General features: G+C 43.2%; 1 protein-coding gene, 1 long non-coding RNA gene and 1 pseudogene across 5 annotated transcripts; 1 reads left to right on the top strand and 2 right to left on the bottom strand.

Moving 5' to 3' along the window:
- Positions 1-623: 623 nt before the first annotated feature.
- Positions 624-1,834, bottom strand: LOC136282483 (uncharacterized). Its single transcript, XM_066170128.1, has 2 exons — positions 1,783-1,834; positions 624-1,435 (listed from the first exon to the last, which is right to left on the bottom strand). Exons 1-2 carry the CDS (start codon positions 1,832-1,834, stop codon positions 624-626), a joined length of 864 nt encoding a protein of 287 aa, XP_066026225.1.
- A 74-nt stretch (positions 1,835-1,908) lies between these two features.
- On the top strand, positions 1,909-7,730 carry LOC131780027 (uncharacterized). Of its 4 annotated transcripts, none has more exons than XR_010718369.1 (5): positions 1,909-2,016; positions 2,414-2,524; positions 3,550-4,160; positions 4,373-6,518; positions 6,974-7,730. It is a non-coding gene; the product is annotated as an uncharacterized lncRNA (long non-coding RNA). The 4 variants fall into 4 exon arrangements; XR_010718368.1 differs by having other exon boundaries at positions 2,379-2,524; XR_010718367.1 differs by lacking the exon at positions 1,909-2,016 and adding an exon at positions 3,127-3,179 and having other exon boundaries at positions 2,023-2,524.
- A 2,512-nt stretch (positions 7,731-10,242) lies between these two features.
- On the bottom strand, positions 10,243-14,312 carry LOC136282482 (uncharacterized; annotated as a pseudogene).
- Between the last annotated feature and the right edge of the window lie 270 nt (positions 14,313-14,582).

Raw genomic sequence — 14,582 nt, 5'->3', positions numbered from 1 at the left:
CAGCATGCGTGTAAAGAGCTACTCTGGAAACTTGAAACGAGATCCTAATTCTTATACTACATTCTCTACATGTATATATATATATATGTATATATATATATATATATATATATATATATTTTTAAAGTTATTTATTTTCTCACTACCCAATCACATTGAGTACAACTCTCTAACTGTTCAATTTACGCGATTGTACATTCTTATATCAGCTCTAGTCTTAGTTTTTTGGTTACACAGGAATTTCCGGTCATTGTTGACTCTTACTGGTTCAATCACATGTACAATACAATGGTGTCAAGTTCGCCACGCCCTATAGTCACGCGACTTGATAACAATACGTTTCCGACACTCTCCCCTCGTATGGTTCGCTATCGAAGCATATGTCATAATATTTAAACCTATTTGAATCATGCGAGCAGTAACAAAACGATAATCAGTATAAAACTTTCCTCGATCAACGTTACTTCCTATAAACGATTTCAGTGTTCACAGTTCAGGCCTTATACTGATGTTCTCAAACAAAATAATTATTTGTCCACTTCTCATGGATCAGTTTTCACGAAGCACTAATTACTGTTCGCATCTCACATTGTTAATCATCCGCAACTTGTTTGATTTACTGTTCATAGTTCACATTGTTCAACATCTGCAACTTGTTTCATTTGCAACCTTGCTGCTGCTGCTGCGTCTCTTCTAGGGCGGAAATCCTGAGCCTGTGGGTTTAAGCATGGATCTGCCACTTGAGTGCTGACGTCACACTCAAGTTCCAATGGGTACAAATGTTGTACTGGTCGTTCCAGCATGCTTTTGGCAGTTTTAAGTTGGACTGCGCGTATGACGCCGTCATTGCCAGGGTAAACTTCATTCACTATGGCCAGAGGCCATGTTCCACGATTCTTGCTGTCAGTTTTCACTATGACAACGTCTCCTTTCTTAGGTTGGAACTTGCTCACTGTGTGCGTCAGGTTGTGTCTTTCTCTTAGTGCTGTAAGGTATTCTCTTTGCCATTGACTCCACATTTTGTCCTTACAGGTTCGCAAATACTTTGCACGTCTCCTGATGTCTTGGTCTGTTATCCTCCAGGTCTCCTCTTCCGGTAACTGGTTTGTTCGCTGGTACAAGAAGGTTGAAGGCGTTAAGATTGGTAACTCAACGTCATCTTCCGCATAGCTCAATGGGCGGCGATTAATCTGCGTTTCAACGTTGAGTAGCACCTCACTTAGCTCGGGCCAGGTTAGAGTAGCTCCACCAATAGTTTTGTACAGGGAGGATTTCACGACTCCAATTAATCTCTCGAACTGACCCCCCCACCAAGGGGCGCGGCTCAAGTTGAATTTCCAGGTAATTTCGTGTTGTTCAAGAAGACCCTGGAGACGCTCATCTTTCCGTAACTGCCGTAGCCATTTCTCGGCTTTGATGAAGGTACCGCCATTATCTGAGTAGATGACCCGTGGTCATCCACGACGAGCCATGAAACGCTTGAGACAAGTAATGAAGTTGTCTGTCTCCAGGCTGGCCATTAACTCTAGGTGTATAGCCCTTGAAAGGCTGCAAGTGAAGATAGCCAGATAGGAATTTCCTTGACTTTTCTTTCCCTGTTTGTACTTCACTGGTCCAGCGAAATCTTTGCCGATGATTTCAAATGCCGCGCCGACTGTGGTCTGATCTTCCGGTAACTGACCAGGAATTGGGTTTCTTGCTGGAGTTGCATTGAATCTCTTACAACCATAGCACTTGCTTCGGACCGACTTGACCAAACTTCGAAGTTTCAGTATCCAGTACCTCTGTCACAGTGATATGTGTACCCCCGTGATATGTGTACCCCCGCACACATATCACTAGTGATATGTGTACCCCTGGTAGGGATACACAAAACACTGAAGCTTTGCACCCGGGCCTTTTAGAGCTTCAAAGAAAACATGGTGGCTACGAGGAACAAATTTTGTGGTTTTATATTTTAAAGTTTCCGATCCAAAATATAAACGGAAGAAGATCACAATGCAACTGAATAACAAGGTAAGAGGTGTTTTTATATTTCCAAAACCTTTAAAATAGTTACATGGATTTCAGTCGTTTCGCCAGCATTTAATTTAAGTACCAACGATTAGTTCGCTCGAGCCACTGCTCGAAACTAGCGTTTGTCCTGTCGTTTGCGACAACTTAAAAGTGTGTTTGCGCAATAAGTTGTTTTGGTGGATAAAGGTCTAGAACTTTACCGCGTTTGGAAACTATTTCGTGTTCACGTTCCGTAGTTCACATCAATCACTCACTATACATCAAAACCATTTGAATTCATTTTTAAACGGGGCTTCTATGTTGTTGATATTTTTTTTTGGTTTGTTTTTGTTTTGAAATCTGTACGGCCCTGGACAACCAAGTCCTTATCATGGTAACCGAAGTCTTGGTTTTCCAGTATTTGCCAGTATGGACAGCCTGGATATTTTTCTGCACTGTTTTTGTTGTGTCTAATAAGTGCTCATAAAAACAACAGGCCAACTAATTTGAACTACATGCGAAAGATCAGGTAATTTTATTGATAAATCAACATGGTTGTATAGATTATGAAAATGATTGTTAACTGATAATATTAATCTACTAGTAAAGTGATATCCACTGCATGGTAAGCGATATCTACTTGCAATGTTTCAGTGTTCCTCAAATGTATATGTACTATCCAATAAATATTTCAGAGCAAACTTTTGTTCTACTTTATAAATGTCACATATTCTTGTAAAATAGCAGTAACACTACAAAAAAACTTAACATTGTTTCAAAGCCTAATAATGCTGATGAATTTGTGAACAAGCCACCTGTAAATCAATGGGCAAACTCTAAAACTGGGTTTGTTACAGAAGTGAAACCTATCAGACAATGCAAAAAAATATCAACAAACTCCAAGAAGGGAAGTACCCTCTGGAAAAAGGCATTTATGGATAGGCTTGTTAACAATGACTAACAAATGGTGATTTTTTTTCTTTTACAAATTGTGATACTTTTTAATGATTTATTCCATGGTATTGATTTCATCTGTAAAACTCTTGTATTTTATGTAGTTGACAATTAGCACCATGGCTTCATTGAATTACCATTGCCAAAATCATTTACTTTTCCTTTTTCTTGTGCTAGTACTTTAGCCTGAGTTGTCATTGAAGTGTTTTGGCCTGACATTTTGTTGAGTGGTGAGACTTTTTCAGTTTTATGAGGTAGGGGGTTTAATAGTCTTCAGAGGGGTCATGCCAGAACAGTTGGTTTGAAAGTGGAGCCAACCAAATAAAAATGGTCAGTTTGGAGAGGAAGGGGTTTAACCCAAATAACTACTCTTAAGTGTCACACAATTATGGTAACAAGGGGTGGGGGCAGGGAAAAATTTTGATGAAAAGGGGAAGTCATCACATATTATAGTGACTATCTACCACCCCACCACATAAAAATTGACAGTCCCTAATATTTTCAATAACCATTTGCCTTAAAAAATAGATGTCTGTATCTAAGCAATTTGGCAGTTATTGCACTTCCATTGAAACCTTTTATACTTGAAAACTTTGTCAGGAATTTTTTGGCAAGCTTGATGGAACCACTTCTTGCAATTGGTGCATTCTGCCATCTGGTCTTTGGTTGGATTGTATGGGAGGCGGCAGTCACAGTACACTGGCATGGCAACAGTCTCTTCATAACCAATGCTTGATTTTTCCTCAAAGGGGAATATACCAATGTATCCATTTTTAAGGGAATCTAAGAGATGTGCCCTTATTGCCCGCCTGTTGAACTTAAGTGATGTGGGGTCCATATTATGGCAGAGTGCTGTGGCAAATGCAATCACAAAAACTCCACAGTCTGTCCCATTTGTTTGCTGGTCAACAGGAGGGACACAAATTTCAATAACATTGCTGTCTTGGTTGAAAAGAAGGGCACCAATCTGCTCTCTGGTGAATGGCGCAATTCCACTATAAAGACTGTCATAGAGTTTCACTTGGTTGTTGTGGCTGCATCCAATATTACTGACACAAACCCAGTGATTACCACCAGTGTGTAGCACTTGAATGAAGCTGTTCCGCATCACTGGAAACTGTTCTGCCTTCCCAATTGTTGGAGACAGCAGCCCCTCGATATAAGGAAATTGGCGATGCAACAGTTCTTGGGCCATTTGTATTTGAAGATCTGTAAGCATTGCATTTTTGCCAATTATGTCTACATCTTCTTGATTCAGTTTAAATGTAGGCCTTTGCATTTTAGCAATAGATGCTTCGTCCATCCTAGCCTGTTTCAAAAACTGAACTTCGTCTTCAGCTTCTTCGGCTCCTTGCATTTTTCTTTTCGGGGCTTTTTTCTTTTTCAAGAACTTTCCTTTACTTCTTTGTTCTATTTTTTGCAGGAATGCATCTGCCTCATGCTTTCCACCACTTTCTAGGAGATCCTCAGCCTGGTTGCGTGTAATTTGTAATTGCTGACAACATAGGGTAATTAGAGCCTCTGGTAAAAGTACCTCCATTAAGTACTTTTGACTGACCTTTGGGAAGTGCTTTGCTATTAGAGTTACCATGTGATATGTTTGATTTTCCTCAAAGTCCCCAAATGGCACATTGAACTTGAGATCTACCCTTTCGATCATCTCTTTATCCCTGTCTGATAATATTCTTCCATGGAAAATTTCATGTCGCCAGCTTTCCTTGGTGCCACTGAGTACTTCTGAAAGGTGATCTTTGATTACTTTGTCAAAGCAGGAAGCAATGTCCTTCTTTGAAATGTTCTGTATTTTTTTGTTTGGTTCAAAGGGCTGGTATTTTGCCGGTTGCTGAGCCCCTGGCAGATTAGGTGGTTTTGGCTGCCTGGAAGGTGCTTGCTGATTAAGTGATGTTTGCTGTTTGGAAGGTGCTGGCTGATTAAGTGATGTTTGTTGTTTGGAAGGTGCTGGCTGATTAAGTGATGTTTGCTGTTTGGAAGGTGCTGGCTGATCAAGTGATGTTTGCTGTTTGGAAGGTGCTAGCTGATTAAGTGATGTTTGCTGTTTGGAAGGTGCTGGCTGATTAAGTGATGTTGGCTGGCTGGAAGGTGCTAGCTGATTAGGTGATTTTTGCTGGTTTAAAGGTGCTGGCTGATGAGGTGATGTTTGCTGTTTGGAAGGTGCTAGCTGATTAAGTGATTTTTGCTGGTTTAAAGGTGCTGGCTGATGAGGTGATGTTTGCTGTTTGGAAGGTGCTGGCTGATTAGGTGATGTTGGCTGGCTGGAAGGTGCTAGCTGATTAGGTGATGTTGGCTGGCTGGAAGGTGCTAGCTGATTAGGTGATGTTGGCTGGCTGGAAGGTGCTAGCTGATTAGGTGATGTTGGCTGGCTGGAAGGTGCTAGCTGATTAGGTGATGTTGGCTGGCTGGAAGGTGCTAGCTGATTAGGTGATGTTGGCTGGCTGGAAGGTGCTAGCTGATTAGGTGATGTTGGCTGGCTGGAAGGTGTAGGTTGATTTGGTTGTGTTGGCTGGCTAGAAGGTGCTGGCTGGTGATGTTCTTTTGGCTGCTTGGAAGGTGCTTGAAGTTTGGGGCACTTCGACCGCGGCATTGGTGTTGGCTGATTGGGTGGTACTTTTGGTTGGGGAACCTTTGTCCGTGGCATTGGTGTTGGCCGGTGGTGTGGTGCTGGCTGTTGGTGTGGTGTAGGCTGCTTGGATGGTGCTTGTTGGGATGACATTAACTGCTGTATTGTGGCCGTTTTGGTTGGCGATAGCTGCTGGGATTGTTTTGGCTGCTGCAATGGTGTTGCAGGCTGCATAGATGGTACTGGCTGCTGCGATGGCGCCTGTTGTTGATGTTGGAGTGCTGTCGCTGAATGCTGAGAAGAACAGTGAGGATGCTGCAATGGTGGTTGTGCTGTCTGCTGAGCTGTGGATTGAACCCTGTACGCTTTGAGGTCTTTCATGTTCACTATCCTTCTTAGTTTCTCGCCACTTTTTCCACGTAACCTGCAGGTTCCCTTTTGTAAGTCAACCTCTTCTATGGTGTATGGGCCAGTCCACTGGTCTTCCATTTTGTGCCCCTTTTTTGTCTTTTGGAGCATATTGCGGCGTAGAACAGCATCACCCTTCTTCAATGTGCAGTCGAAGCCTCCTTTTCTTTTTAAGAACTGCTTCTTTTGCTTTTCTTGTGCAGCTTCTATGTTTCCCTGCACTCTTGGGAAAAGTGCATCTCTTGTGGCTGTCATTTGTTGCACATGCTCCTGGAGGACATCCTCTGAGTTTAATTCCCTTGCCAGTTTTTCAATTTCGCTGGGGTCGTTATCGACGTGCTTTACATACTTTTGGACTTCAAGAGGCAAACGTGGATGCCTACCATACATTAAATAGAATGGGCTGAACTTGGTGGTGTTTGATCTGTTGGTGTTAATTGCAAAAAGAGCACCATCCGTGTACTCGTCCCAATCCTGATCGTGGTCATCCGCAATCTTCCTAAGGGTACTAAACAAAAGTGACAAGTGCAGTAAATGGCTTGAACCCAGGGGTAACATGTGAAAGTGGAGGCTGATCGTCCGGGTGAGTGTGGTCCTGAGAAGGACTGTTGTCGTTGGTAGTGACTGACGTTTCGACAACCTGTGCGGAAGTCATCATCAGAGTCAAGTGAATGATTGTTGTCGGTAGAATGTTCTTATTCCAGTTCGTGGAAAATGATTGGCACCAACCATTTTATACGAACTGGAATAAGAACATTAGGTAGGTAGTAATTAGATGATGTATTACCTGCTCTTGTAATTCTGATAATATGTAATATTTAACATCTTTGCATTCGCTTCAGTCCGTAGTTTTAACACTGGAATCCCAAGCCATTACTGAATGGAAATAAACTTTGAAAGCACTAGCTTAGCTTAATGATATTTTAGGTAGCATGTCATGCCCTCTTTCATCTCACTGATAGGAGTTAAGAGTTATTTTTAGACAGAAAATGATTGCAACGCTCACTTCTTTATTGACTGGTTTGATCTCTCATCTAGGCCATTAGACTCCGGATGATATGCTGACGCGATCCTCTGGTGGACACCAAATGTTGTCATGAAGCGCTCGCACACCTGCAACAGAGACAATGAAGCAACGTCATGCAAGCCCCTACACAGATGTCTGTCAAAGGTTTCCGTTGTATAAAACGCTGACCTACCTGGTTAACGAATTCTCTACCCTGGTCTGAAATGATGTGAGCAGGGGCTCCATGGCGACAATATGCTTTGTAAAGGCCCTTTGCTACGCTTACGGCACTCTTGTCTGGCAGAGGAATTGCCTCTACATACTTGCTAAAGTAATCCGTCATTGTCAGAAGATAGCGGTTTCCTTGGGCAGAAACTTTGCCGGCATCTATTAAATCAATACCGACTAGGTACCAAACTTTAGAAACCACCTTCACGGGATGCAGCACGTCGTAACTTTTGCTTTCACTGGTATTACGTTGACACCGGTCACAATTTCGAATCTGTTTGTGTAAGAGAAGGCCACACTTAGAGAAGCATTGAGAGAACATAGAGAAGCCTATGATTCTTTTATTACAACATCTATTGGAAGTAAAGAAAATTCATTGTTTTATAAATATTTTACCATTATTGTTGTTAAATGCCTTTTATTATATGGCTGTGTCTCACAAGTACTGGGAACTACAGAATTCACAAATTTGACTGACTATTTCACATGGCTGATCTCGCTGAAAGAATCATGCTCTTTACTTGAGCCCGCTTTTTGCAAAACCGCGACTTTTCAGGCCTCTTTTTTTAAATAATTGCCACTGAAACGCTAGTGTTAAGATGCATGAATTGTGACAGACCGTGATGGTATCAAATGTTATTCAACACCAATGCCTCTACGTCTATACATTTTATTAAACTTACCAATTCAACAGTATCCTTGTAGTAAGAGGGCCAGTAGTAGCGCTCCTTAATTTTTTGTATGGTGTTGTCCCGCCCAGCGTGGCCCGCAAAAGGTGAAGAGTGACACTCGTCGAAAACTCTTGTCTTTTCCTCCTCTTGAATGACCATGCGGTTAAAGGTTAATCCATCGTTACCACGGTCGACGTAGAAAAGCGAGCCTGATTGTACATCAAACGTGAACTGTTTCGAAAGTCTCCGTAACACTCCTTTTTCACGCTTGCTTGCGCCCTCTGGATACTCTTTATCTCTCAAATAATGAACCAGATTTGAATATTTTGTGGCATCCATCTTAATAATTCTCGTAAGATGCGAATTTCCCGCGAAAGAAAGGTCATAAGTATACAAGGTCCAACTTCCTAATTTGGGCATTGTTTAATAGAGGAATTTCCGGTGGGTAGAAGCGTTGCGTGAGAACAGTTAAATCAACGTAGCATCTACGCCTAATGGAATAATTTGTTGTATTTAAGAAAGGGTTCCTGGTTCTATAAATATGCGCCCATGGGTGCGGAATTGAAATATTGATTAGAAATTGTTTTTGGTAAAGTGTCTAGCCAAACAAAAGCGCTTACAGGCCAGGGATACCAATTTTACTGCGATCAACGTTCACTGATATGTGTATCCCAACATATCACAAACGTTTGCTTCCCACTGTGCCTATGAGTGCGATTTTGAAATATTTTATTGATTAGAAATTGCACTGGGCTAGAGAGGCCAGGATACACACATCACTACTGAATCACCGTCCAGTGATATATATCAATAAACATCAGGGGATACACGTATCACAGAAAAGCGATCGCAGTGATTTTAGATCACACTTCTGTTAATTTTGACTCAATAATACACTTACAAGCCATACTTAGCCAGTATTTTGCTGGACAGATAAAAACGCTTGCTTTAGTAAGGGGATACAAATACTAACTACGATTGCCGTGATATGTGTATCCAAAGTGTATCCACAAGATATAATGGGGATACACATATCACTGAACGGCGATCGCAGTGATATGTCTATCCCCCGAGTAACTCGCTGTCGTCTGTCAATTTGGAATCAATAATACACTTACTAGCCATATATAAGCTTAGGTAGTAATTTGCTGGACAGACAAAAGCGCTTGCTTTACCAAGGGATACACATATTGACAGCGATTGCCGCGATATGCGTATCCACATTGTATCCCCAAGATGTATTGGGGATACACATATCACTGAACGGCGATCGCAGTGATATGTGTATCCCCTGACTAACTCGCTGTCGTCTGTCAATTTGGAATCAATAATACACTTACTAGCCATATATAAGCTTAGCTAGTAATTTGCTGGACAGACAAAAGCGCTTGCTTTACCAAGGGATACACATATTGACTGCGATTGCCGCGATATGCGTATCCACATTGTATCCCCAAGATGTATTGGGGATACACATATCACTGAACGGCGATCGCAGTGATATGTGTATCCCCTGACAAACTCGCTGTCGTCTGTCAATTTGGAATCAATAATACACTTACTAGCCATATATAAGCTTAGCTAGTAATTTGCTGGACAGACAAAAGCGCTTGCTTTACCAAGGGATACACATATTGACTGCTATTGCCCGCGATATGCGTATCCACATTGTATCCCCAAGATGTATTGGGGATACACATATCACTGAACGGCGATCGCAGTGATATGTGTATCCCCTGACTCGCTGTCGTCTGTCAATTTGGAATCAATGATACACTTACTAGCCATATATAAGTTAGCTAGTAATTTGCTAGAAAGACAACAGCGCTTGCTTTACCAAGGGATACACATATCACTTACTACGATTTCCGCGATATGCGTAACCCCGAGATATGTTGAGGATACACATATCACTGAACGAGAGATCTCAGTGATATACGTATCCCCTGGCTAGTACGATGTCGTCTGTGTACTTTTTAAATTTGTCAATGACACATATGATTGGGAATCAATAAAAATTGCTGTCAGTTGGTGAAATATTTCATGCACTTACGTACTAGCCAGTAAAGGAGCTAGTAGCAAGTAATTTCAGTGCTAGACAGGCGACAAAGCCGATACGATTGTAGTCACCAGTGATATGTGAATCCCTAAGATATATTTTTGTTTAAATGACAATTTCGATTCCTTTATATTTCCAATAGATTGTTTGATGTTTGCTACTGGCCCATAAGAACTGTCGGACTCGCGAGTCGTGTCTTTACAGTTCTGATTGTGGAAGATGGTTCAGTGAACGATTTGCGTCCATTAACACAAGTTAGCCGTAATTATTTATTTTTTGGAGGGGAGGGGGGTGGGGGATACACATATCACTGGCCGCCATCTTGGAGGGGGTACACATATCACTAGTGATATGTGTGCGGGGGTACACATATCACGGGGGTACACATATCACTGTGACACCTCTCTCTTACTGCTGCCATTGTCAGCGCGACTCCCCCATGCAGTGTCTCGCAATGAACTTGTTGGACCAGTTTTCCTGTAAACTTTTCACTGTTGGGTAGGTATATCGGAGTTTGCCCCTGTATCTGGCCGTGGCATGTCATCACTCCCTCTGCATTGGGTTTCAGGTTAAGTTGACTGCTAATCTGAGGGTAACCCGTGGTTTCTCTGTCTCGCCGTTGGACTCGCTTAATCCACCATCCACGTACATCTTCTATTTCTTCAGTTAGTAGAGGCCCGAGTTTCTTGTCTTTATGTTTGCAGTTATGAATGAATCTCTTTAACCACGTGCCGACTCTCAAGGTCCTTCGCAAACTAGTGCGTTCCAGGAGTTCATCGAATTCGTCTGGTTCTGATTTGGTTTGTGCTAGGTTGAGCACTTCCCTAATGACTTTGGCCTCAACTTCTGATGCTGGTGAGGATCGAGTGACTGGGTTGATTGGCCACTTGGAGTTGTCTTGAAGCCACTCCGGTCCCTGTTGCCAAAGTGCTGAGTGTACTGGGGCGCCTCTGCTCGCCAGGTCTGCTGGGTTTTCATCAGTGGGCACGTACCTCCACTCAACCTCATTGTGTAGTTGTATCTTGGCAACTCGATTCGCGACAAACTGTTTATACTGGCCATTTCCCTTGATCCAATGAAGTGCGACGGTGCTGTCTAACCATCCGAACATCTTTGGGGAGGGAACGTTGTCTAGGGCGTTGCGTACGTTTACTAATAGATTGGTAGCCATGTGCGCTGCAATCAACTCTAGGCGCGGAATAGTCAGTCCCTGTTTGGCAAGTCGACTCTTGGCGACCACTAATCATTGAGTGTTGCCTGATGATTGACGTACAACTGCATAAACTGCCGCTCCTACTCCTCGTTCTGACGCGTCCCCAAAAGAGTGTAGTTCCACTTCTTGTAATGCTTCTTGATAACTTGCTATCGATCGCGGTACTTGCTGTTCACAAGGTAATTGTTGCTCCCATTTTTTCCAACGGTGTAGGAGCTCTCCGTTGATCTTCGTATCCCATTGTACTTTGGCCTCACACAACTCGCGATAAATCTGCTTAGCGGTGAGAGTTAACGGTGCAATCAGGCCTAAGGGATCATAAATCTTGGCCATCTTTCCCAGAATGCCTCGCTTGGTTGGCTGGGTTTCTTCTTCGGGTATTACTATCGCCAAAGTGTCTTGCTCTTTGTTCCACTTGAGTCCCAACATCTTTGATTCACTGGGTTTCACATTTAGTTGTTGTTTAGCAAATGACTGTTCTTCAGGACTGACGGTCAGGTTTGTATCTTCCTCAAGCTGTTTGACGTTGGAATGCCACTTGTGGAGTTGGAACGTTGCGTCGCTGAATATTTGAACGGCTTTATCTTTGCGCTGCTGGGCCTGGCTTGTATTTCGTCCACCTGTTAGTAAATCATCAACATATAAACTGCGTCGAAGCTCTGCAACTATCTCTGGTTCCCGTTCTTCCCATGCATCCAAGTGGGCTTCTATTACGCCACCGAGCAGAAAGGGTGATGGGGCTAGACCGAACAGCGCACATGTGAAACGTAGTGTCTCTAGCTTTCCATGTTCACTTTTCCTCCAATGAAATCTTATTGCATCACGTTCACACTCCCGGATGCGTATTTGTAAGAAGGCCTTCTGGATGTCTGCAGTTACAGCTATGGGGTATGCTCTCTGTCTCACTAGTATGTCCCAAAGCTTGTTTTGCAATGGAGGGCCAGGATAAAGGCACTCGTTCAGCGACGGTGACTCTGGCGTTGCTCTTGCTGAAGCATCATAAACTATGCGCATTTTGGTTGTTTCAGCCGTTTGTCTAATCACTGCTTTGTGTGGAATGTAAAATTCCTTCCCCACGACTTCTACTGGTGCGACTTCAACTACGTTGTTCTGGAGTTGCTCTCTTATTATGCCATCGTATTCCCGGTCAGATTACTGCGCTGCAGTTTCCTGGTCAAACTTGACAGGCGTCGTAAGCTTCCTTGTTTGTTTGTTGGTAGTTCTGGATGATTTCCTCGCCATGGTAGTCCAGTTTCATACCATCCTTCCGGTGAGCGTTGAAGTTGTTCCTTGAATTCTGCGTGCACAAAGCTCTGGTCATGCTCTGGTGTGTCTGCAAGCCCCAGTATGTCAAGCCTGCATAAGTCCTCATAGTCACTCTGTGATGTTTGGGTCAGCAGCATCATGTTGTGGTCAAATTCTGATCCTGGGCTCGTAATAAACCATCCCAGTTTAGTTTTCTCTTCCACCGGCTCTCCATCCTGTCCAATTTGCGGCTTTGTCTCTGTTTTTACGCGTGCATATTCCCCGCTTCCGAGTACGACGTGTTTAGGAAGTTGGTCCTTCGTGTCAAGGTCTGTGATTTTGACTCCCTTTAAATGTGGGTACTTGTGTACCAGTGTTCCGTACTTTGGATTTTCAATCGATAATAGCTCTGCTTTGTTGACCTTCGTTAGCTTCACAGGCATCTGATAATTTCCGTCTAAGGATTCCACGACGGTGTCGTACACTTCTAGTTTGGTTACTTTCGAGCTGATTAGCATATCCACACGTCTTGTTTTCGTTTCACTTGGCTTTTTCTTTAGAAGATCCAACAGCCTTGCAGATGCATATGAACTCCCCGCTCCTGTATCTATCAACGCGCGACAGGTAATACCATCGACCTTTACTGTTAATACTGGCATGATTCCTTCATTGTTCTCACTGGCTGTCATCAACGTCTGCTTCCCGCTGTCTGTTTGTTCACGATCACATATCGAGGAGTGATGACGTTTGTGGCAATGTAAACATGTTTTCTTGCTGAAACACTCTGCGGCGCAGTGATTTGGTGTTGCGCAATTAAAACACAGCTTCTTTTTTGCGAGAAATTGCTTCCGTTGGTCCACGGTTGAGATTTTCTGGCATTCAGACGATCTATGCGTCGCATCACTGCAATAAACGCACTTGTTTGGCTTACCCTCGCCACCTCGTGCTTGGAAGAGCTTATTCGAGCGGTCACGTTTCGAATTAAATTGCTCTGACATCTCTCGTTCTTCAACTGGGTTTCTTTTCGTCCACAGTCTCACTGCCTCTGACAACTGGGCGAAATTCCACTTCTCCCACTCTGGATCCATTCGTACTAGGTCTCCCCGAATCGCTGGAAGTTTATCCCGTGTAATGGGCACGTTTCCGTTAACCTCACTCAGTTTATTCATTGTTTCTAACGCTTGTACACAGTACGTCAATGTCTCACTAAACTCACTTATCCTCCTAGGGTTGGCGCTTGTGATGATGGTGAAGGCCATTATTTCTTTTATGTACGCCTTCGTTATTTCGGATTCCTTTCCATAGTTGCTTAATAGTATCGACTTGGCTCTATTGTAGCCCTCAGATGTAAACGGCAAGGCTTCCACAGAGGTTTTTACTTTCGGTCCCAGTAGCCCACACAAATAGGTAAATTTGTTGATGGGTGCCACTTCTGCTTTATCTATCGTTTCTGTCAACTGGCCCCAGAACCTCGGCCAATCCAAGTAAGAACCTTCGAACATTTTTATCTCAATCTTCGGTAGCTTCGCTTGCGTTGTTTGTTTGGGTGACCCGCCCCCTTCGTGGCTCTCTTGCGTAGCAAGGTCGTTTTGGAGTTTCATCTTTTGTTCTTGCAGCTTCAACTCGAACTTGAGTTGTTCCTCGCGCGCGTTTGTCTCTTCCTGGCGTCTTCTTTCTTCGAGCCATTTGCGAAGCTTCCCGACCTCTTCTTTCATTAGTTGATGGTCAATCTCGGCATTCCACGTGGCTATGTCACCAAGATCTTCTTCTGCTTCGATTTTTAACGTTTCCAAAGCGCGCTTCAGTTCATCCGCCTCGGATATTGTAGACCGCAACGCTCCCGTGTGTCTCTCGATAGCCTCTACAGATCCTTAATCGAGCACTTGTTGTGTTCGCTTGGCATGGATTCCCAGTTGTGTAAGCTTCGTTTGCAGTTTTCCCTTCGCGTTTTCCATTGCCGTCGGTTGCGTAGCTTTAAAGAAAATTCAGGACTAAATTATACTCACAGCCAAAGTTGATAGCGGTCCCGTCGGAGGTGCCACGTTTGGAGAATGTCCCCCTTTCCTCCAGTTCTCTCCAAAAGTCACAATATGTTTTAAAGTTATTTATTTTCTCACTACCCGATCACATTGAGTACAACTCTCTAACTGTTCAATTTACGCGATTGTACATTCTTATATCAGCTCTAGTCTTAGTTTTTTGGTTACACAGGAATTTCCGGTCAT

The sequence above is a fragment of the Pocillopora verrucosa genome, chromosome 7, assembly GCF_036669915.1.
Source record: "Pocillopora verrucosa isolate sample1 chromosome 7, ASM3666991v2, whole genome shotgun sequence".
In the NCBI taxonomy this organism is placed as follows: Eukaryota; Metazoa; Cnidaria; class Anthozoa; order Scleractinia; family Pocilloporidae; genus Pocillopora; species Pocillopora verrucosa.
Note: the sequence above shows the minus strand (reverse complement) of the source record. Positions and strands in the feature narration are given on the sequence as shown.

What these genes read in the sequence shown, in the direction of transcription:
- LOC136282483 (XM_066170128.1), bottom strand. Translation starts at nt 1,834, where the DNA reads ATGTGTGCGGGGGTACACATATCACGGGGGTACACATATCACTGTGAC. An exon ending in CACATATCACTGTGACAGAG is followed by an intron (nt 1,436 to 1,782) that starts GTACTGGATACT and finishes TCATCTACTCAG; the next exon opens with ATAATGGCGGTACCTTCATC.